The sequence below is a fragment of the Cuculus canorus genome, chromosome 11 (genome assembly GCF_017976375.1).
Source record: "Cuculus canorus isolate bCucCan1 chromosome 11, bCucCan1.pri, whole genome shotgun sequence".
Lineage (NCBI taxonomy): Eukaryota > Metazoa > Chordata > Aves > Cuculiformes > Cuculidae > Cuculus > Cuculus canorus.
In genome coordinates this window covers 8976920-9000088 of record NC_071411.1, presented here as the reverse complement: position 1 = coordinate 9000088, position 23169 = coordinate 8976920, and the positions used below count along the sequence as shown (strand labels likewise).

The window sequence follows — 23169 nt, the reverse complement described above, 5'->3', positions numbered from 1 at the left end:
CACCGGGGCTTGTCGTCCTCCTGCGGTCCCGCCACACCGGCACCGGGGCGTCATCAGGGGACACCGGGCAATAACACACACCGGCGGTGCAGGAACATGCAGGGACGCCGGGACTTGGGGAAGCGGGACTTGCTGTCCTGCCCCACCAGCCCACACCAGGGGACACCAGGCACCGGGGGGAGGTGGGGGCAGCAGCAAAAAGGGCGACATGGGGGCACAACGGACACTGGGTGATAACACACACCTGGGTCAGCGGGTGCTCCAGGGGACAGGTGGGGCCACCGGGCATTAGGACTTGCCAACCTGTTGCACCAGGAGATACGGCACCGGGATTTGCAGTCCAGGCACACCGGCTGCAGGGGACACCCGGCATTAGGGCACCGGGACCTGCAGTCCTGCCATATCAGTACTGGGAAACACCTGGACTTGCAGTCCCGGCTCACCGGCACCAGGGGACACCGGGTGACAGCGCGCTGCCAACAGCAGAGCGCATAGAGAGGCAGCGGGCACAGAGGCACAGTGGGGAGCACTGGGGGATACTGGGTGTCCCCCTGCTGCTGTGGGGTGCAGTCGGCGGTGGGGCGCCGCAGGAAACACCCAGCATTGAGGGACATCAGGCACCAAATCACACCAGGAGACAGCAGAGGCACCCTGTAGCAGCAGAGCCAGTGGGGACAGTGAGTGCCAGGGTAACCGGACTGCAAGGAGTGCTGGGGGACACAGAATGAGGGCATCTGGAGCAGCAGGGGGACAGAGTGCCCTAGGGAAGTCTCAGGCACCAGCATCCCAGGGGACAACAGGCAGCGAAGGCAAACAGTGTTTAGCAAGTTTAATGAACGCAGGACAAACCCCAACCCACCCTGTGCCCCCCATCCCCCGGTGCCCGGCCCGCACCCCCGGGGCAGATGCCCCACAACGCCCTAGTCCACTTCTTCCATGCTGCTGTAGGAGGGAGCTGGGCGCTCGGTGGGGCTGGTGAAGCGCTCGGGCAGGCCTTCTGGGGCCAGCGGCGGGGCTCCATCAGGGGCCAGGCTGGATCCAAACGGCACCGGGGGCAGACCCTGCAAGCAGAAGGTGGATGTGAGAGGGAGACCAGCACCCTGCCCACCCTCTCCTCCCTCCCCACTGCTGGGGGGGGCACAGCCCTGCAGGGTGAGGATTCCAGACAGCAGCCACTGGTGCCAGTCACCTCTCCCCAGCCTGGCGCTCACGCCCCTGGGGCTGCCGCAGCCAGAGCTCACCTGAGCAGGGTGCCCAGCTACCCCAGGTGGGAGCGGTGAGCCACAGGGCAGGCTGCCAGCACCTGGCCTGGGCCTCTCTGCTGGCCACCCACCTCCAAGGAGAGCGGGCAGGCAGGTGCAGGCAGCAGCTCGTGGGCCCCATCGCTGGGGTACCAGCACCAGCAGGAGCAGAGGTCACCCCAGGGTGCTGACTCAGCCCCACGAGGCCAGTGCTGTGGGCGAGCAGGGGAAGCCGCGCCCCAGGGCTGCAGACAATGAGGCGACTGTTCCAGGGTGGGCACTTCACACCCGCGGCAGGGCCAGGACCCGCTTGCCAGGGAAGAGTACCACAGCACACGTGCAAGAGGGGTGTGGGACCAAGGCAGGGGGAGCCCTTCGGCTCCACGCTGACCAGCTCAAGCCCCAGTCAGAAACACAGGTGAGCCCCTTCCCTGACAAGCATCCTTCCCCAGCGAGCCAAAGGCATCACTGTGGGACAGCAGCAGAGATGGAAAAAGCAGTCACAGGGCTCTGAAGTCACCTCTCACTCCCGAACACGCCAGAGCACTCTGAGCCACACTCAGCCAAGGGCAACACGTCTCAATGTCAGACACCACCGGAGCCACAGTCCGCTCCCCAGCCCCCCGGGACCACGTGCTGCAAGCCCCACCGGGCTCTCCACGCCCTACACTTGCCCCACCAGGGCAGCCGCCCCACAGCTGGGATTTGGAGCCCAGCCCGTGCCCCACAGCACACCGAGACGGCTGCCACCCAGGCTGCAGGAGGCACCCAGTGGAGCCCCCAGCATAGTCTCTGTGCTGGCAGGGGTAGAGAGAGTCACCTCAGGCACAGGAAGGTCACCAGCTCTGCGGCAGAGTGCCTGCCCCGTGTGTGGGTCCCATCACACAGGACAGGGATGCTGCATCTCTTTGGAGAACCTGGCTTTATTAACACACTGAGGTGCTACCTGTGCTCCCCGACCCCACACCTCTCCCGCAGCACCGACAGTCAGCCCTCTCACACATGAGGCACTGCACCGCGCTTCCCGGTCAGAGACCAGGCCTCCTCAGGCACAGCCAGCTGGGGCCAAGCAGAGACGGGCCACATGCCCCACAGTGCTGCCGAGAGGAGATGGCAGCCCATGGAGGTAGGTGCTCACCATGGGCATCCCAGCCCAGTTTGCCAGGCTCCATAGCAGCTGCCCGGGAGAGAGGAGCTGCAGCAGGGCTGAGCTGCCAGCCGAGCAGGGAGCACGCAAGCCTTTTGTGACAAGCCTGTTTGGTCCCAGCATGGGAGCACAGCGCTCACAGCTCCACATGCATGGGCAGCTGGCACCAGGAGGGACTGGGTTGGCCCAGGAGCCACAGGTTGTGCCAACACCAGGATCCCACAGTAGCACAGCTGGGAAAGGCAGCCAGATAAGGACCCGTGTCAGGGCATCCTGCCCTTACTGCAGTCTCCCAGCAGGTCTTTTCTTTCCCAGGAGCTGAGTAGAGGCAATTGATCTTCCCTGGGGTCTCCCAGGTGCTGGCTGCGCTGCTGCAGCAACATCCCTTTCCGAGCAGCAGGTATCCACGAGGTCTGCCCCGTTCCTGGCAGGCAGCGAGGGAAAGGGATGGCAGAGGGGCTCCTGGTTCCAGGCTGTCTTGGCAAGGCAGCGGGCTGACCATGCAGCCCTGCCAGCTGGCACGGGAGATGCCAGAGCAGACAGGCAGGAGCCGACGGCCCCATGCCTTCCTTGGTGAGTCCCTCCTGGCAGCTTCTTGTCCTGCCACCCGATGTCTTCGTCGCATTGCATCCTAGGACGGTGCATGCCCTGGTGGCCCTGCTCCGGCAGCTGGCTGTATGCCTGTGCTTATCTCCAGCGGGTCTGGTAAATGAGCGGGTAGAAGATGTTCAGGAAGAGAGCCACAATTGCGGCTGTGGTGGCCAGGACGAAGTATCTGACGCAGCCTTCGTTAGGGTGCTGTGGGTTGCCCAGACTTGGCTTCTGGCCACGGGGCCTCCAGGAGTTTCTTGGGGGCCTTTGGGGCGCCTCGAGCTGCAGCTCTTGTTCTTCAGCCTCCAGTTCCTGCCAGATCAGAGAAGCCTGCGATGTGGAAACCTGCGTCAGCACTTGGAGAACACAATGGGCAACAACCCTCGCCATCCCTTGCCTGTGAGCCCAGCCCGTGCCCAGCCAGCCCGCCTCCCCATGCAGCACCGTCGCAGTCGCGCCCGCCCCCACGGCTCTTCGGGGTCTCTGGTGTACGGAGCACAGCCGGGCTCCGGCGGGCGACTCTGCGAGAGGGTGTGCAGGCAGCTGCCAGGCAGGGTCTTCGTGGGGCAGTGGGTCCTGGTGGAGCCGATGCTCTGCCATTGGTGGGTCCAGGTGCGGAGGGCGCAGGCAGCAGCCAATCCCAGCCCATCTTTTTGTGATCCTAACAGGATCTTTCAGACGATGGCCAATCCAGAGGCAGCTGGGGCGGCAGGAGCAGGAGACAAGGTCACAGCATAGCCAGTCACAGGTCTGCTTCAGTGGGTAGGGACGCTCTGAGAGCCAATTGCAGCCCAGCTTCCAAGAAGAATCTCCACAGGCAGCCAATTCCAGCCCGGCCTTTCACTGCGCCGGGGATCACACAGGGCGGCCCCTCAGGGCGCAGGTGTCTGGGGGCACCTGGTGCCCATGGATCGTTCAAGTTGCTCAGGTCCCTCAGGTCCCTGTTAAGCCCCAGTGGGATCCAAAAAGCCCCATTGCTGTGGTGGATTTGGTGCTGTTGGGGGCCTGATGAGCCCACGGGGACGCAATGAACCCCGGCACTGTGGGGCACACAGTGAGACACCAAAGGGTCCTGCCGCTGGCATGCAGCAAACAGCACAGCCTTCCTGTTCCCCAGGTCCCCCTGCAGTGAGCAAGGCTGCTCCAGGGCATTCACAGGCCCCCTAGGATGCGAACAGCCCAGGCCAGCAGACACAAACATTCTGGACAACCCTTGGCTCCAGAGGCAGGCAGCTCCTACCCCAAGCCGAGGGGCAGAGCTGGGATGCCCAGACCAGCGTCGGGCCAAGAGCTGCACGAGCCAGACGGGCTGGAAGACTAGGCCAGAAGGGCCCTCCAGGGTGCACATGTGCAGCTGTGCCAGACACACGACAAGCACAGTCCTAGATCTCGGGGGAGCCGAGCGTGGAGGGAAAGGCTGCAGCACAGCGACGCATGGGAGCTTTGCCACTCAGGCACTGCACTGCACCCCAGCCTAGGACTTCATGTCCAATGTTCACACAAAGATCAGCCCAACCATTCCCCACCGGCGCATCGAAAGCACCCTGCGGGCTGGCTCTCCCCTTCCAGGCAGCCTGGCAGTGGAGCTCACTTTGGCAGGTTTCTCTTCAGCACCCTGCCGAGGCTGCCAGGCCTCCAGCTCAGGGCTGGCATTTGCCTTTTTTGCACCTAGCTTGGCCCCAAGCTGGGCCCCAGCAGAAAGCGTTCCCCACCCTCCCTCAAGAGCAGCTGTGGAGGGCAGGTTCTCACTGCTCCCCGGCACTGCCAACTCCTGCTGCACCACTCAACAGCCTTCCTTTGGTGCAGATCCCAGCAAGGCTGGGCGCTCTCCTGCCTCCTACAGCACCCTCCCACCAGCACTCCCACCCCGATGACGGGAATCAGTTCTCCTGTCATTCCTCAGGGGAGGAACCATCCCAAGATCACAGCAAGAACAGCACAAGACAGGCCCTAACACCCAGCTGGCGCAAGCCTTTTGGTGTCAAACAGGGGCAGGCATCACACCACAGCCGCGCCAGGCTCTGTGGGATGGGATGGGCCCTGCGCGTGGGCATCTGGCTCCATTTCAAGGCTCTGTGGCTCCAACAGTGCCAAAAGAGACGCGAGCTCTCACCTGGCTGGCAGCAGCTTCGGCAGAGGGGGTGCGCTCAGCCCGGTGATCTGGGGGGTGCCCTGGCAGGGGTCTCTCCACAGGAGAGTTCCTCCGGCGGTAGAAGAGGACATATGCGTATCTGGTTACCACCTGGCTCTCGTCCACAGTGGTGACTGTGCTGTCATCAAAGAGCCGCCAGCCTGAGAAAGGAGAAGGGTTAAGCAAGCAGACGGGCCACAGCTGCAGAAGACGGGGGCAGCAAGGCTGGCAGATCCTCACCCACGTCGCTGCGCTGGCTGTTCTTGTCATTGGGCAGACGGGCATACGCCGTGTAATGCCCGCCAATCATGCCCCCGTAGTGGTTGATCACAGCATACAGGTCATACATGGGCAGCTGCTGCTCACCCTTCCGGCCAATGCAGAACTTGCTCAGGTCCAGGCTCCTGGGGAGAGACACGGGGACAGTTGGGGCAGTCAGCATTAGGCAGGGAGAAGCCGGGCTGCACGGCAGTGCAGGCACTGCCAACCCAGGCATACTGTCCCTCAGGCTCTCACCGGACAGGGAAGTCCACCATGTCATTGATCTTGTCCCTCCAAATAAAGCTGCGGAAGGAGAAGCGCTTGAGCTGGATGATGAGGACGTTGGGCAGCCGCCACAGCATCAGCTGCTTGGAGGCCTCACGGTGCTGCTTGCACTTGGGGCAGTACCTGGGGGAACAGCGTGCTCATTACCGTGGTGGAGAGCGTCCCAGGTCTCGCAGCCCAGCCCAGCTCCAAGGTCCCCAACGTGTGGGGCTGGCAGAGGGGATGTGGGAGGTCTCAGCGTCTCCTGCCAGGCCAGCACAGTCCTGCGGAGCGCTGGCATCGCTCCCTGCTGGCTTATGGCCTCCCACTCCAGCACACAGGGAGGCCCAGCCCAACGCTCCTGGCTGCCAGAAGAAATAGAGCACAGGCCTGAACAGCTCCTGGGAAACCCCCACTACTTCCTGGGCCCATGGGCTGGAACCCACCCTGTCGCCTCCCTCACCATGCTTCCTCCGGGGCCAGGACTTCGGGCTTGGTGAAGAGATTGAGGCACTGCTCCAGGGTGAAGTGACCAGCACGGGCTGCTTCACTGGCTGAGCCTGGGTCCTCCACGCACTCCAGCTCCTTGGATTCCACCAACACAAATTCCTTGAGGCGCTCATTGTTCTTCCACACCAGGGCAAGGGAGCAGTCATCCGTCAACTCCAGGGGGGTGTCACCTGCGAAAGGACACACACCTCACACCTGCTCTGCCAGGCTACACCCAGCCATCCCGCTGGGACCAGAAGCATTTTTGCCTGTCCCCATACAGCAATCATGCAGTGCTGCCAGAAGGAACAAGTGGTCCTGTTGGGGCACCTTCATTGCTACAGCCACGTTCACCACCCCAGGGCATCAGAGTCCCAAAGCCAGCAGGGCAAGGCTGGCACAGCCCCTCTCAGCACCACCTACAGAACACCACACGCAGGGGTCCCATTCAGACATGATGCGATCCAGAGATCACAGATGCTCTGTGGATGCAGAGGTTGAAAAGAATCGGTCTATTTGTTGAGAAGAACAAGGACATCATGTCTGAGAAGAGCTTCTAGGCAGCAACTCTGTGCAACAGAGCCCTGTCCTCCCCTGTGCCAGATGCAGCTTCCAGCCTGTGGCCACTGTCACACCTAGGTTCACCTTACGCTATGCAGCCTCACGCACCCTGGCCAGGCAGATCCACCACCATGACAGAGGCTGCAAGGGGTGAAAATGGCACTTTCTGGGTCTCTGGGCTCACCTTTATCTTCCAGCTTGTGCTCTCGGTTGGCAGCATCGATCTTGTTGATGTAGAACTGTGTGGTGCGGGCACCCAGCGAGTCTGGAGTGTGTTGGTACCCAGGGATGGCAGCTGTGGACATGCAGGGACAGATCTGGGGTGGCACTGCCCATCTGCCCTGTGTAGGGGCCAAGAATTTGCAGTGCCCCCACCCCCACCTCACATGCTACGGTCTTGCAGGGACACAACCACGTGCCCAATGTCCTTGACTATTTTTAGCAGGCGCCTGCCCCTGGCAAGCTGCGCTCCTCTGCCTGCCTTACCCCTTCACTGCACATTGCTGCCATCCTGAGACGAGTGTCTGGAAACGTGACAGCCAGGCAGCGGAGCGCGAGAGGCTGCTCCCGTGCAGCTGAGTCAGAGCAAGGGAAACTGCTCACAGCCCCGAGGGGCTCAGCTCGCGCCAGGCTCTGCCCTCCCATGGGACATGGAGGCTTCTGCCAGACCCTGCCTTCCCACATCACGGCACTGCTCCAGCCTCTTTCCTAGGGAAGTCTCTGTTCTGCCCCACAGGCCCTGCCAGGGCAAGGCAGAGCGTGGGCAGTCAGGCATTTCAGGTGGGGCAATGCTGCAAAATACAGCTCCCAGGGCCTCACGCATGTCCCCAAAGGCCTCCCACTCACAAGGGGAAAGCAGATGCTGTGGTGGGAGGTCACCCCAATGAGGGATAATCACTGCCATTTTGTCTTGGGGATGCCTGAGCTTCTGGTATAGACACTGCCCCGCAGCACCTCTTACCTTCAGGCTTGAGGGCTCTCTCATATGATGGCTCCTTCTCACAACAGCTGTCGCCCTGCGACTCCATGTGCTCAGAGAAGCCTGAATCCAAGCTCAGCAGGGAACTCCTAGCTGCCAGGACCTTGCTCCGCACAGTGCCTATATCCGCCTGCTCTGGGTGCAGCTCAGGCACAGCTGGCGAGAGTGGGGGCTCCTGCAGAAGGCTGGAAACCTTGTCCCCGTTATCCAGATCAGGGACAGAGGTGGCTGCTGCACAGCTGCTCTTGGCCAGGGGCTCCAGCTTGTCTGAGAGCATAGGCTGCAGCCCCTGCTCCGGCGACATCCGGCCCAGCTGGAATGGAGGCTGGAACACGCTGACTGAGTACCTGGGCAAGGAGGTGGCAGTCAAAGCCAGGCAGGAACAGGGCTGAGCTCAGCTTCAGGGCAGAACCACCCCATTTCCCTTGTCCCTCACCTTGCATAGCCCTCCAGCAGCTGGGCCAGGCGGGCATAGGTGAGGCGGGACTCCGGCACACTGATGAGGAAGGGGAAACCGATGTTCTCAGGGCGGCACAAAGCCTTGTGGTCTGGCCAGTGTGTTTTCTGACAGGCCCTGTAACACATACAGCTGCAGGTGAACCCAGCATCCACAACAACCCCAAACAAGAGCATGGCAGGGCCAGAGAGGTACATCGGTGACAAAGGGAGCGCTGTGAGCCAGACTGACTGCTTCCCAAAGGCCAGGCCCATCCCATCCCCTCCCAGTGGGCTGAGCTCTCCCATCCAACCCTTCGAACCAGAAAACCCTCTTTCCCTGCCAGGCACCAAGCCAACTCACACATTGCAGTAACCAACTCGATAGCATCTCGTGCAGCGCCTGAGCTTCTCATCCTCAGGCAGCTGCTTCTTCTGGCAGGCTGCACACTTGGCGACGGGGCCGCTGGGCACCTGTGGACGCTGCAGGAGAAAAGACCCACTGGGCAGAGAAGGGCACCCAGGCAGGACAAGGCACCCATGCTTGCTGCAGCTTGTCACCCTGCGTGCAGCTCTCCCCCTCCTGCCCAGCCCCACCTGCAGTCTCAGCCTCCCTGCATGCCTCCCAGTCGTCCCAATATCCCCTCTTACCTGCTGGACCTGCAGCTCCACCACCCGTTCCTTGGCCAGCTCTGGAGATAGCACCTCGAAGCAAAGCAGCAGGTCCGTGGGGGAGACCGTGTCCAGTGAGTTGGACGGCAGAAACATGCGGTGGAAGCGATTCTTGATCACCTGCCAGGAAAACAGCGGCCCAGGCCATGTGAGGGCTGCTTGCCTCCTCTCTTGAGAAGGCCACATATCAGCCCCACAGCGAGCTGCGAGGACAGCAGCACCCCAGGGACACTGTGCTCAGCTCATCACCCTGTCAGAGGAGGATGACATCCCTTGCCCCACCGTGGTGACCCAGCCCTCCCTAGCAAAGCTCTGCCTCACAACACCAGGACACTACCACCCATGGACAAAATCTGGCCTCTAGACATGTTGAATATAGGCAAGCAACTGCTGGCGGCCACGTTCCCTGGGGAGCTGTGGGAGCCAGGGCACCCATAAGAGCAGCCCACAGCTTGCTGCCCAGCTCGAGCACTCTCACCTCTGCCAGACGCAGGTTCTCTGGTTTCACACGCACGCTGTGGGCCACTGAATCAAGTACCTCCATGGCACTGGAATTCTCCTTGCTTATACTCACGAGAAACTGCCGTGAAAAAAAGTGCCACATCAGTCACACCAAAACAGCACATGTGAGTCCTTGTTTAACACAAGGTTCAGCCCATTAGCACACAACCAGCTGCCTGGGGCCCCTCCAGGAGCCCTCTCAGGCTCCCTCCCCACAGTATGAGATGGTGTTCTTCACCTTGATGGGTTTCTTGTGTGGCTCCTTTGCAAAATAGTAGACAGTCAGCACCTTCTGCTTCTGTGGGAGGGGCACGGGGAGGTACAGGAAGGGGTCGAAGGTGATGGACACCTGCAGACACAAGAGCATACTCAGTTGTGGGAGTGTTTGTGGCAGAGATCATCGGGGCAGCAGCCCCAGGGGACTCAAGATCCCTGTCTTGTGTCCTCTGAGGATCAGAAGCCTGCTGTGCAGACAGGACAGGGACAGAGTCTCCAGTGCTGCCCCACCTTGGAACACACCGGGCACACCAGCTTGGATTTGTACTGGCCCTGGAAGAGGTCCACAATGAAAGAGTCATTCCTCATCTTGTGTCGCTGCCAGGCCTCCTCAGCTACTACCTGCAAGGAGAAAGGGCTCAGCACTATGCTAAACCACACAAGCTGGGGCTGCTCACAACAGCGGCTTTGGGGAGGGACATCCTCACCTCATCGGGCCTCCCATCTGAGTCAACAGTCTCTGTGTAGGGCTTGTTCTGGATGCGGTTGAGGTCCTCATGCAGGCCATCCAGCAGGAAGGCCATGAACTCCTGAGCGTCATGCTGGGCATAGCCAGTGAACTGGCTGGCCTTGCTGGCCACGATTGCCTGGCGGGAGCACAGTAGTCAGAGCTGGCCAGCAGCCCCCCAGCAGCACTGCCTGCCTCCCACACCCACCCAGCTCTCAGGGGCGCTGGTGGGGCATCCAGGTGCCCAGAGAGGTGCTGGAGACCCACAACATCTCCTGTGCAGCGCTGGTGCCAAGAAGACCTACCTTCAGTTTAGAGGGCTGGAAGGCATGGTGTGTGCCCTTCCACAGTGCTCGCAGCAGCATGGCAAAGCCGATGGCCAGGCGTCCCCCTGTCCCCAGAGGGTTGTTGTAGTTGATTTCTGACTCAAAGGACCGATCTGCAAGAAACACAGGAGAGCAAGGGTGGCTGCTGGCTGCACCGTCTGAGCAGCAGGGTTCGTCCCCAGCAGGTGCTCACCATGGAAGTAGTCGCGCAGCTCCCGGGTGTTGGACAGGGACTGGATGACGCTGTTCATGAAGCAGGTGTTGCCCAGGTTCACCAGCCCCGTGAAGCCAGGCAGGCACACCTTCTTCTTCTCGTCCTCATCCTCATCGTCCTCCACACTCTCAGTGCTCACCGGGCTGTGTGTCATCGGTGGCACCATGCACGTGGGTTTCGGCTGCCAGAGCAGAGGCAGGTGTAAGGGTGCTGCGCTCCGGGGTCTCTCCAGAAATACTGGAGAACTCGACTACCCAAGGCACTACTCAAACGTGGCTGGGGCAGAGACACCACACCATCTCCCACCAGGACTGGCACAGACAGGACAATCGTGGCCCCCAGTCCTGCCAGGAACAGTTTGCTGATCCCAAATCAACACTGAAGAAGTGGGGTCCCACAAGAGGGACAAGGTGAGGCCCCATTTTCCCCAACTTAATCAACTAAATCAAAGCCGGTATGGCCCTACTCACTGAGGGGATGTGCGGCTCCTGCTTCACTGCCACATGCTCTGGAGCTGTACGGGCTGCCACACCATCCAGGCCCCCATCTTCCATGCGTGGTTTCTCTTTGTCACTGGCTCGAGCCTCCTCCTTGCTGGACAGTGGGTGCTGGTTACTGCCCGGGGGATTCTTGTCCAGAGGGGTAGGGCCTGTAGGCATGGCAACCTTTGCACCACCCACTGCACCTTAAAAAGGGGGAAGGGTGGGCCTGTGGTTAGCAGCACCATGCGGTGCTCACAGCAGAGCTAAGCCACTTGGTCCATGCTCACACACAGACTCTCTCCTATCCCTCTTCCCCATGAGCAAGGGGGAACAGCAGCACCCTTCCTCTAGCAATTGTCTTGCCCAGCCCCACATCCCTCCTGCCTGCACCTGCTCAGCCCCTCTCCTTCTCCACAACCCCACACTGGAGGCTCCAGCACCACCCAGCTGCTGCCAGCACTGAGGAGGGCCCATGACCCATGGGGGTGCAGCAATCAGGCAAGAGAAGGCGGCAGGGTGCAGACCTCGTGTGGCTGGAGCCTCCAGCCCACCCCAGCGCTGGCTCTGGCGTTTCTTCAGGCAGACGTCGATGCGAGACACCGTGAAGTTGTACGTACACTGGTCCGGCTCAATAAGGTTCCTGCAAGACACGCAGCAAGTCAGGGATGCCCAAGACGCCCAGCAGCCTCAGACATGCAAGACCACAGCCTTTAGGCAGTAGAGACCCAGCTAGCACCAATCTCACGGTGACAAAGTAGGGCAGAAACCCTCAAGCCTGGCCACACTGAGCACATAGAGGGCCTCTTTCATGGCAGATCCATTATGCTTGGCTCCACATCCCACCTCCCGTTGGACATCCTGCCCAAAGTGCACACAGGCTGTACTGTCTCTGTCCCCAGGAGCTCTAGAACTGACTGGGAGCAAGGAGGCTCTGGGATTTCCTCCCTTGCAAGCCTCTAGACAGAGCCAAGGCAGCCTGGGCTTAGGGCATTAGCGCAGTGTGGTGACCCCAAGAGCACAAATGGCATTCTCTGCACAGGTCACCAGCAGAGACTGGCTCCCTCTTCAGCTCTGCACTCCCAGCTGCCTCGTCCTGGTGCAGGCTAGAAGGACTGGAGCCATACCTGAGCTTCACCTGCCACCGGAACACTGTGTGGGGCCCACAGCCAGGGTGGAGGCGAAGGAAGTTCATGTCACTGCAAAGAAATTGGGAGCGAGTGAGAAGTGAACAAACAAGCAACCTGACCACAGCCAGGAGCTCAGCAGCAGCCTGGCACTGTCCTGAGGCACTCTTTTACCTCGTCTGGAACACCAGCGTGAAGTCTTGCTCCCGGAACAACACCTTGGATGTCTCCTTGTGGATCTCTTTCACGTAGACATGCACTACCACCAGGTCATTGCCCTTCTCGTACGAGTCATTCTTGACAAAGGTCAGGCTCACGAAAGGCTCTGGCTCTGAGCAAGGAAAGCCATGGAGACATTACCTTCTTTGCAAGTGGAGGCAGTGCTGCAAGCTGACCCAAGAGAAGTCTCTAGCAGATGGACCTACCCAATCAGGCCAGTCACTGAGTTCCCGCTACTCACCATCAGCCGCTGCTTCCAGAGCCACGTCATCCTTGGACCAGTCCCTTTTCTCACCATCTCTGCCCAGGGGAGGGGTGGCTGCTGTGACAGTCTTAGAGCTCTCTCCCAGGACAGGTGTGCAGTCCCGTCCACGCAAGGCCTCAGCAGGGCTGCCTGGCTGCAGGACCCTCTTCTCTACACAGGTGGCAACACGGTGGGGGAACACCTCCGTGGTAGCTGCGAGAGGTGGCATCTCCATGGGAACAGTCTCCTTGGCCAAAACCACAGCCTTTCAAGGCAGAGAAAAACAGTGAGGAAGAGACACCATCACCCCCAAGCTGCCCTGCCCACCCGCCATGACTTCTGCCAGCCAGGCAGCCCCGCGCTGCCCGCTTCCCCCTCAAATCCCACACTCGGTCAGCCCCATTAGCACCATAGCCCAGTGACTGCGGGGTCCTTATGTCACCCTCTCCTCCACCACAGCCCACACCAGCCCCCTGCACTGTCCACAGAACCCCAGAGAGCATCTCTTCAGCAGGGATGGGGCCCTGTGTGAGCAGCATTCCCTGCACAGGGTCTGAGGGAACAGGGGTGCCCTGTTTGTCTGGGTCCTTGCGTACCTTCTCCAGTGGCGGTGCGAGGTCCGTGAGCGCTGTCGGCACATCAGTCTGGCTGGATCTGCCATTGCGGCGGGTGCCTGCCCTTCCGCTGTGCCCTCTGCTGGGCTCCACACTCCCAGTGACCCTGGCATTTGGCTCCTCTTCAGTGGGAGCCACTTTGAGGTATACTGCCCGCTTGGCGCTGGGGCCACTCTGCCTCCCTGGGCTGGCTGGGCTTTTCCCTCCCAGGGCCTCGCTTCTTCCTGGAGCACGCTTGGGGTTGGAAGGCTCTCGCCGGGACCTCGGCAGCTCTGTGCCTTCAGCCCTTGGCTCTTCTGGGGCCAACTCTGCAGAAGCAGCCTTCTCCTTCCCGTTCTCCCAGCACGTGGCCCCTTTGGCCAGCTCTTTGGATCCGTCTTTCCTTCTCTTCTGTGAAAAGTAGTGCAGTGCAGTGAGAAAGCATCCAGCCAGAAGCACCTTGTTTTCTGCCACTGCCTCACCCTCACTCCCCCTTCAGAACCTAATGGCTATGTGGCAGGCAGGAACAGGGGCACAATGACACAACCCTCTCCTAGGACAGAGGCAGGTGGCTCACTGCCCTCACACAGCACATGGATGCAGAATGTGCCCCACATTGCTCCCTGGGCAGCTCAAGAGCAGGGAGCGAAATCCTAATCCCAGTTCCCCTGGGCGCCATAAGCTCCCTCAGAAGGCAGATCCTCCCCTTCTCACCAAAAGTGAAGACCAGGTATGGAGTGGGATCTTCTTTTGAAGCACAAGGTGTAGAAAGTTGCCCTTTTTGCACTGGATCTTGCTGCAGGAGCCCTCAATTTCTTCGTAGAATTGACAGCTCCACTGACGCCCATCTGCAAGGAAAGAGGGACTGGCACCTCAGGCAGCACTCCAGGCAGCTGTCACCTAACCCACAGCCAGCTTTCACCTGCCCGACCGATCAAGGGAGGACTCACACAGAGCCAAGGAGGCTGCAGGCAGACTGCCACCATACCCCAGGAACCTTCAGGGCTTCAGCCAGCTTCCCTGGATTTGCTTTGTACATCTGGCTGGCTTCCTTCCCAGAGGGAAGGCCCTGGCCCCCGCCCTCAGGGACACAGTCACTCTCCAAAGGATACCCAGGGCTGATTCAGTCATCCCAGCTGGCAGGAGACAGAGACGCACCAGCACAGCAGTAGGCACTTGCTCACTCAGTGTAAAGGAAGCCCTTGCCCTCCCCAACTCTACACCTTTCTTCTACACTGTTCCTGTATCAGTCCTGACTGCTGAGCCTGTGGACAGCAGGGCCTCTGAAGGAAAGGTTTTATGCCTGCCTAGATGAGCCCCAGGTCTAGCCCAGAGCTGTGCCAAGCCCTGCTGGAGAAACGCCTGGAGCAGTTGCTCCATTCTGCATACCTGGTAGTTTGACTACACAGTCTGTGTCGGTGAAAGAAGCATTCACATCCTCCACCTTCAGAGCTCCACTGCCCAAGTTCAGCTTGACGATGATCTCATCGGCATTCTGCTTCCAGTCCAGCAGCAGCTCTGGGAAGAGGGAGGGAAGCGTCACCTACTTGCTGGGCCACAAGCCTGCAGCACCCACTCCTTGGCTGGGGAACGCAAGCCTGGTTCAAGGAGGTCAATGCAGTGGACACAGATCATGCCAGTTAAACGGAACGCTCACAACCTGCTCCAAACAAGAGCACATGTTGCAGCAGGGCAGGTGAATTCCAGTGGGAACCAGAGAGACAGAAAGATAACACTGCTCTCGGCCCCATCACATGCAGAAGCGGTGGCTGGGAAGAAGGGGTAGATCCTGCCAACTACAAAGCAATTGCTGCTTTCCCAGGGAACAAGGAAGCCACAGAATTACTCTGGGGGATTCAAGAGGACTCTGACCACAACCAGAAAGTGCCACTTCCCCTTTGCATATGCAAACCAAGCAGCCCAGCTGTAATCACGAACACTGTACTGCCAGGCAAGCACTGCCAACACGGCTGAAACACAGGTGGGCTGGCCAGCCAGGCAAGAACACTGCACCAAGAGAGAAAAATGGTGCAGCAGTGTCAGTCCGCTGCAGGCAGGACCTCTATCAGGTGCCTGCCAGGCTCTAAGCTGGGCCCTGTGGTATCCTGGAATCTTCAAGGCAAAAAGGCGATTCCATCACCTTAACTTCAATCACGTTCATTCTACCCTCTGTGGCATGAGGATGTCCTACTCTGTCTCAAAGCAGGCCTAGACCAAGGCAGAATCCAGCCAGCAGTGCCTGCTGGGTGACACAGCTTGGGATCTTCCCAGCTCAGCACGGCTCCCTGCTCAGAAACAAGCACTACAGATATTGGCAGCAAGATGTCCCAGGGCTGTGCTCAGTGGCACTGTGACACCCATGCACATCAGCCTGCCACGTGCCGAGGGCCTCTTCCTTGCAGACAGCCCTTTCCAGCCACACACACCCTTCTACGCCCTTGGGAAGGCCACATCCAGTTAAGATAAATGCTGGGGCAAGGGAGCTCTCGGGTTAGTTCAGCTCAATGCAGGAGCATGGGACAATGACAAGGTGAGAGCTTCAAATCCCTCAGTGAGGGCACTGCATGGCCATGCACTGACAGATGGCGCACACCTCGACTTACCCTCTTCTGAGTCCTTCACCTGGACAGTCTCAGCCTGCTCGAGCTCTGAGCGAGACACTGATGGGCAGAGAAGCAGAGCATGGGCAGGTTGTGATTCTGCCACCTCAGAGCATGGCTGGCACTCTGATGTCCAACATTTCACACATCATCTCCTTCTCCCCTGAACTTCTGCCCAGGCCTTTCATCTTGCACATGCTGCTCATTTCACACCTCTGCTGCCTCACAGCTCTCCCTTCCCCAAGCCCTGCCTGCAGCACCACAGCAAGCTGGCCCCCAGGATGGCTGCTCTGGACTACACCACCATATCCGAGTCCAACCAACACCACAGTGGGAGCAATGCAGAATCACTGCACCAGACAGCGCGGTCTGAGGCATGTCTCCATGTGGAGCTTTTGGTAACCACGCTGTGTACACTGCTCAGCACAACAGGCCTTCAGCCTCCAGCCACACAGAGAAGTCCTGTCTTGATGTGACAGAGAGAGCCTGATCTTTGAGCACGCTCAAACCACTTCTGCTGTAATAAGAGAACGACATGGCCCAGCTGCACTTTAACATTCCCATTCCTGCACAAGGTGCCAAAGTCTGCAACTGAAACTTCCTTCCAGATCAGGCTTGGGAACCAAACTGACCTGATACCTAATCCCTGCTCCCTGCAGGATTACCTCCAACTGCCAGAAGCATTTCAGGGCCTGCTCCACCCCCACAGGGCAGGGAACTCCACCGGGTGAGGGGCTCAAAGCAACAGCACCTTGTTCCAGAACAGAGTAACAGTGACAACAGGGGTTGTGGTCTCCACCCCAGAGCACTCAGAGCTGTAACTGCCTCCTCTGACTGCCTACAAACCAGAAGAAATCCATTGCTGACCATGGCAGCTGCTGGTGCAATGGTACTGGTGAGGACAGGTGTGAGAAGCGCTGCAGCAGCACTGCCTGGAGGATCTACAGCCTGGTCTAGCCCCTCACCACCCCTGCGCGCAGGGGACAGGGCAGCATGGCCACAGCGCAGCCCCTGGGAAGGCAGGAGCCCCCACATCAGAAGGTGTGGTGGGTCAGGCCTTACCGGAGATACAGCGCACCTCTCATGCAAGAGGAGTTGCAACGCTGCATGCTCTGTGCCATGGGGTTTCGCATCAGGAACTGCAGCTGGTCGTTCAAGCACAGACCTCAGCAAGCACTTATTTACTTTGGCCTATAAAACACCCTGTGATTTTGAGGTAACAACAGTCATAATGGAGCAGGAACAGAAATGAAGCAGTTTTCCAGAGCTGCAGAAACTCTGGCCTGTATCCTGCCCGCAGGCATTCTCTGCCCCATGCCGAAGCCTGCACCTGAAGCATTGTTTTCCTCACTGGATACACAACAGCTACAGAGGGAATTACTCCATAGCAACTGTTCCACTCAAGCTACACCTTGTCCTGACACAGGAACTGTAGCACCAGCCCCACCCGTGGCCCCACACTTGGCGGGTGCTGTCAGCACCCAGTCACTTCTTCGTAGCTTCTGGCCCCTGCAAACCAATGGGGAAGCAACCCTGCCTCTGGCTGCACGAGCACACACAGGCTTCCCTCCCACTGCCTCTGGATCCAGGCAGCGCAGGCCCAGCCAAAAGCAGACTCTAGAAACAACCACCGAGGCCAACTCCAGGCTCAAGGTAACAACACCACGGGCCCAAGCTTTCTCGCACAGTTGGGGCTAAGCAGCGCCCGAAGGAAGGAGTTTACAGGTCCAGGGAGGACACTGTGCCGAAGAGGATCCCACACCACATGGGTTACCATCAGCTGCAGGAAGCGATTAGTTAAATCTGCTTATCCTGCAGCAGATGGCTGTGAGGCTCCCACCCTGCGGAGCCGAGAAATCACGGACCTGCTTGCCACAGCTCTGCTGAGGGGCTCTCACCTTCCTTGCTCTCCTGGTTGGCTCGATCTTTCTGCTTCTTCTTGTTGGTGGCATCATCCAAGCCCCGAGACACTCTCCTCTGGCCAGGGGCATTGGTGCTGCTGGACATTTTCAGCCGTTTGGAGGACACAAACGGCCCGCCGGGGTCGGTAATGGAGTCTGGGTCAGGGGTGCGACGTTTTCTTCCTGGCCCAGCTATCTTGGCGACTCTCTGTGATCAAACTCTCTGGCAAGGAACTAGTGGCCTAAAGAGAGGAGAGAGTAAGCGTGGCAGGAGGAGCAGGTGGAGAAGGCCCAATAGCATCAGGATCTGCTCTTTGCCCCAGCAAAGATCTGCTCTTTGCTCCCAGGGCCAGTGCCCTCACATGACCTTCACTATGGCATTTACGGGAAGACCCTCAAAGTGCTCAGTGAAGAAACCTACCTCATCACAGCTGTTACAATGCTTACTGCCAAAAGCATGGCCTTGTCAGAACTCCCAAGATACAACCAAGGGTCTTCCATATGTGGCACACATTAAAAACCTGGAAAGCAATTGTCACGCTCATGGCTCCCACTACAGCAGCAGCGGCCCAGAGGAGCTGCCGGCACTAACAAGACCTGGAGGCAGAGTTGAGGATGAGGGCATGGGGAGAGCCCAATCCACAAAATCGAACTTCTGGGGTTAACTGAAGCAGCCTGCCCCACGGCTCAGGGTAGCAGCTATTTCAGTCCGACAGTGCCCCATGTCAGAGGGCAGGAATGGGAGCGAGTAACACCCTAAGAAGGAAGTAGGAGCAGGCCCGGGACAGTCTCCTGTGACAGATGAGAGTGGAGCTCCCTGGCAAGAGGAGAGTTCCTCCCCTCTCCGCCCACCAGCTAGGAGCTTAACCAGCAGGAGGCACCTTGCATATTCATCTCCAGTCCCGTTTACAGACAGCACCAGCAGCGCCCTAGCCTGGAAACAGGACACCTCCACTCTGCATGCCCCAGGGATAGGACAGGGCGCTGGCCCCTGCCCCCTTAGCCATGCCCTCCCAGGTGCAGCCAGCTCCCCTATGGTGTTTGGGAGCTGCTGGCCCAAGGGCGGGTTCCAGTTTCAGTCCTGGATGTTCACAGCTGTGATAGAGGAAAACCAGAACAATGCTCTGAAAACGGTCCTGCCTGAGGTGCTTCCACAGAGGCAGTGAAATCAGAGACCTGGGAATTCTTCCTCCCTTGCTGCCCCAGCTGTGTGCTCGGACCCCAGTGGCACTCACTGGTCTGCAGGGCATTGCTGTGGTAGAACAGGCCTGGACACATAAATCCTGCCCACTCCCAGGTGCCGGCAGAAGCTCCCAGTGCACTGATTCACACCCATCCCAGAGTCCTGCTCCCATCTGAAGACACAGAGCCGAGCCAAACAGCATCTTGGTCCAGCCCAGCTCCACAGAGCCTGCAGTCTTCAGTGGGAGATGAACTGTGCCCTCAGGAACACCGTGACCTGCTGGCATACCAAGCGCAGACCCCACAGCTCCGCTTGGGCATGGCCAGGGACAGGAGGCACTGCCAAGGGAAGCCCTCGGTTAGAGGGAGCACGCTTACAGCTCTACACCGCCCACTCCACATCCCCTGGAGTTTGTGTTCTAGAAACACTCCAGGCAACAAGTAGCCGCAAACATGGAGTCATAGCCATAAACCGCCAGGGACCCAAGAGAGCAAAGCAGTCCTGTCCTGCTTTCAGCTCTGGGAAAGCCAGCCCCATGGCAGGTGCTGTGCCCAGTTTCTCTTCAGGCCAGCCTGCCCTTGTAATCAAGAGGCACCAAGCCAAGCAAAAATCTCCAGCACTGAGTGCAGCCCAGTTGCCCGTCACAGACAGCTCCCATGATAGGGGAGGCCTGAAGTCATCCAATGATGGGGATGCTGAGCAGGGCTAGGCGTCAGCCCCCAAAGAGTCTGAAAGAGCGTGGGAGGACAGCAGTGCTGTCCCCAAGCAGCATCAAAGTTCCCCAGGACACAGCAGTGCCTCCGGCTGCAGCAGGGATAGGAAGGGCCCTCACAGTAGCAAACGCGGCTGGAATTCACAAGGTTGGGCCTCTGGCACTGACAGGCTGCTGCTGCCAGCCACACGGCTTTGCTCCAGTCCCCACCAACACCAAAACAGGCCAGCTACAGATACTTCCCAGCGCTCTGAAAGCTATCCTGGGCTCAGCAAACACAGGAAAGCATTTTTTTGCTGAATTTCTTTCGCCTCAAGGGAGAGAACCCCATGAGGAGTGGAAGATGAGAAGAAGCAACTGATTTGTGCAGGACCAGGCCAGGCCCCATCACTTTCTTCCTGCATCTCCAAAGAGGTGGCACAGGGTAACTGCTGGGTAGGATGATAGCAATCTCTGAGAAGGCCCCTGGAGGGCTGAGAAAGGATTGTCCTGTGCCCGAGACTGGGTGAGGAGGAGAGCCAGGGCTGCATGTCTGCTATTACTCCTGCGGGAGAAGCCTGGTGCTCTCATGCCTCACTGCAGGCTCGGCTCCCTCGGGTGCTTTGCCGACAGTTATTCCTAATGGCAGGCAAGAACCAAGCAGGGTTGGAGCTCTGCCTAATTCCAGCTGCCGGACTGACGGCAGCCCGAGGCCGCTGTGGGCATCGTGGGCTTTTGGAGGAGTGTAGGCAAAGCACAGGTTATTCCCATCTACCCATTCATATCCCTGAAACTTTCTGCCTCTCTGCCATCAGGAAATGTGCCACCAGGTGGGATGTTCAGCCCCTGGGTGTGCAAGGGCACAGGGGTTTTGGCACTGCTAATGCTAGCACTGTAGGAGCCACTGCAGGGGAGAGGTGGTGAAAGGCTGCCCTGGCTGGATGCCAGGTGTATCTCTGAGAAGTACCCGGTCGGCGGGGTGTTCATACAAAACCTTACTCAATCATTCCTCAAGCAGGGGAAAGCCTGGCTGCGTTGCTGAGAGAGGAGGTGCCTCCTCACCCTCTGCTCTCCCAGGCTTTGTGTTGGTGTGAGCACCCACGTGGCTGCAGTGCGTAACACATCAAGATGCCAGCCAGAGCAAAAATGCTCTCTGCCAAGTTTTTCTTACCCCAGAGCAGTTCCCCAACCCAGTTCATGCCAGGGCTACATAAACACTCCCAATGGATAGAGGTAAGGGACAACTCAGAAATGTGAGCAAGGGGCTGGGGAGAAGGGCCACCCCTTCCCACTGCAGCAGCAGATCAGGCTAGTTTAAAACGTCAGGGAACGACAGCAGAAGATGCACAACAAGATGCCATTTGCTCCCCCGGGTTTGGGGCATATTTAGCGCTTGGCAGGAAGAGGTTCCCTGGTTCCTGCCTGCAGCAGCTGCTTCAGTGCCCAATGGCCTCTGCTGGAGTAGCTGTGGAGGAGGCTGCTATTCCCCTGCCTCATTCTTCCATGGACTTTTGACTGCTCCGTGTCGCAACAAAAAGACTTCCCTTGTGCGCACAAGAACGTTTGTCATCCTCTGCTCCTTGTCCCCCGAGGGATCAGAACCTCAACACTCAGCCTCATCTCTTACCTCCGTTTCTTCCTGATGCACAGGTTAAGCCAGGGCCAGCACAGAGCGCTCGGGGCAGGCACCCCACCGCCACATTCCCGGCCGTTATGGAAACCCCCACAAAGCACATGACAGCAGCGACCCCCGCAGTCCCTGCTCCCCCGGGCCCCGACAAACCACGGCGACCACGGTGCCTCCTGTCGCCGAGGGGACGAGGAGGCAAGGAGGGGACAAGGAAAGGGGACAGCGAGGGGGACGAGGGGACAAGGAAAGGGGGGGCGAGGGGACAGCGAGGGAAGGGGGTCGAGGGGACGGTGAGGGAGCAGGTAGGGGATAGGGAAGGGGATGAGGGGACAAGGCAAGGGGGCAGGGAGGGGACAGCGACGGGGACGAGGAGGCAGGGAGGGGGCAGGAAGGGGACAAGGGAAGGGACGCAGCCCCCGCCCCGCGGGCCCAGGCGGAGCCGCCAGGCAGCGGCCCGGCCCCCCGCTCTCCTCGCTGCCGCCCCAGCCCCGCCCCCCCGCACTCACGGCGCCGCGGCCGCTCGGCTCTGCCGTATCCGCACCGAAGTTCCGCGCGGGCCGAACCAGGGGGTCAGGCCCGAGCCCGTGACGCACTTCCGGGAGCCGGCGCGCGGCACCACGTGACCGCGGGAAGGCAGAGGTCACGTGGCGCGAGGCGGGGCTGACCACTGGCTCCCGCCCGCCCAATCCCACCGTCGCCGCCATGGCAACGGCGCGCTCCGTGACGTCAGCGCCGCGACGCCCGGCTCGGGGCGGCTCCGCGTTCCCATGGCAACGGGCCGGGCGCGGGGCCTGCGAGGGGTCCTGGGTCTGCAGCTGGTGCGCCGAGCCCGGGACGGCTGTAGGGGCCCGCTGGGGGGTCCAGGCCCGGTGTGGGGCTCCCGGGCCTGGAGCCGGTGTCTGGAGACTGGTGTGGGTGTTGGGGCCCACTGTGGGGGTCCCAGGCTCGGTTTGGGGCTCCGAGTCTTCCCGTGCCACATATGCATGGATATTTTTGATGGAAGGATTAAATCATTCTGTTAAGGGAATGATTGAGCTTAAGCACTAAATCTTGGCCAGCTTGCGGTTTGAAAGAATGTGATTGTAATAGCATAGTTTGTTGAAAACTTACTAGTTGAAACAAGCCTCATGAAGTATTGTGTATCCTAAAGAAACTCATCTCTGACCAATGCTCCAAACCACCAAAGCAGGGCTGGCGAAAAGAAAAAAAAATAGGGCAGGTGTGCAGCAGAAACAAATAACAGAACTGAGCTCACCAAGAGGACACAGTGATGAAGGAGACAGGATGAAGACCACCAGAAGCCTCTTAAGACCACATAGAAGCCGATGTGCATACAAGAGTGGGTGATAAACTATGGTAATGAGTTATTGGAAAAAATAATGAATTTATAATGCGTTTCCTGGAATCTATATGAATATGTATGTTTAATCAGTATGAGTAATGTAACCAGCCTCAGTAGGGGCACACATGAGGTGGAATTGTGTCTTGTGTGTCCAGGGATGCATGATATAAAATACCTGCTTAATAATCAAATTGGCATCGATTATTGAGTTTGGCTTTTTCATGGCATCACTTTCCTGCTGCATCAATGAGACCACTTGGCCACCAGGCTCAGGGCTTTTTTCAGCCTCTCAAGCCTTGAAAGCTGCAAGTCTTGAAGCCAAGTGCAAAAGGTACATGGAGACTGAACACTCATCCCAGCCAATGGAGAGCTGCCCTTGGACCCCCAAGGAGAAGACCTTGGCTTTGCCTCACCAGCAGGACCAGCAGGCGTCAATGGACCAAAGCTGAGCAGAACCCCGACCATGATCCGCTTGAGAGAGCTGCACCTCGTCCAGGGCTGCCTGCATGCCCATGGGAATGGGTCTGGTGTGGGCACACAGTACCTGCAGCCACTGTCCTGAGCCCAGTCTGGGTGTCCCAGGCCCAGTTTGGGGGGTCCCAGCACCAGAGTGGGTGTCCCACG

The 23169-nt window shown here is 59.3% G+C and overlaps 1 protein-coding gene across 9 annotated transcripts; it reads right to left on the bottom strand.

Annotated features, from left to right (window-relative positions):
- Positions 1-861: 861 nt before the first annotated feature.
- USP19 (ubiquitin specific peptidase 19) lies at positions 862-21854 on the bottom strand. Of its 9 annotated transcripts, none has more exons than XM_054076373.1 (27): positions 21710-21854; positions 17697-17941; positions 15802-15858; positions 14588-14716; positions 13913-14046; positions 13202-13609; positions 12603-12870; positions 12317-12473; positions 12143-12214; positions 11543-11658; positions 11007-11221; positions 10516-10717; positions 10302-10435; positions 9977-10135; positions 9780-9890; positions 9511-9621; positions 9250-9351; positions 8751-8891; positions 8464-8582; positions 8101-8238; positions 7647-8011; positions 6870-6980; positions 6099-6315; positions 5627-5779; positions 5351-5514; positions 5093-5271; positions 862-1061 (listed from the first exon to the last, which is right to left on the bottom strand). In XM_054076373.1, exons 2-27 carry the CDS (start codon positions 17803-17805, stop codon positions 921-923), a joined length of 4212 nt encoding a protein of 1403 aa, XP_053932348.1. In that variant the 5' UTR covers positions 17806-17941; positions 21710-21854; the 3' UTR covers positions 862-920. The 9 variants fall into 9 exon arrangements, with proteins under 9 accessions (XP_053932348.1, XP_053932343.1, XP_053932346.1 ...); XM_054076368.1 differs by lacking the exon at positions 862-1061 and adding an exon at positions 1108-3309 and having other exon boundaries at positions 11007-11215; XM_054076371.1 differs by lacking the exon at positions 862-1061 and adding an exon at positions 1108-3309 and having other exon boundaries at positions 11007-11185.
- Between the last annotated feature and the right edge of the window lie 1315 nt (positions 21855-23169).

Bases quoted from the DNA above. Each gene is read 5' to 3' on its own strand.
- USP19 (XM_054076363.1), bottom strand. From the start codon at position 17,805: ATGTCCAGCAGCACCAATGCCCCTGGCCAGAGGAGAGTGTCTCGGGGC. The intron at 15,859-17,696 runs GTGAGAGCCCCT...TCTGCCCATCAG, and splicing joins CAACCAGGAGAGCAAGGAAG to TGTCTCGCTCAGAGCTCGAG. The intron at 9,352-9,510 runs GTGAAGAACACC...TTTTCACGGCAG, and splicing joins CACACAAGAAACCCATCAAG to TTTCTCGTGAGTATAAGCAA.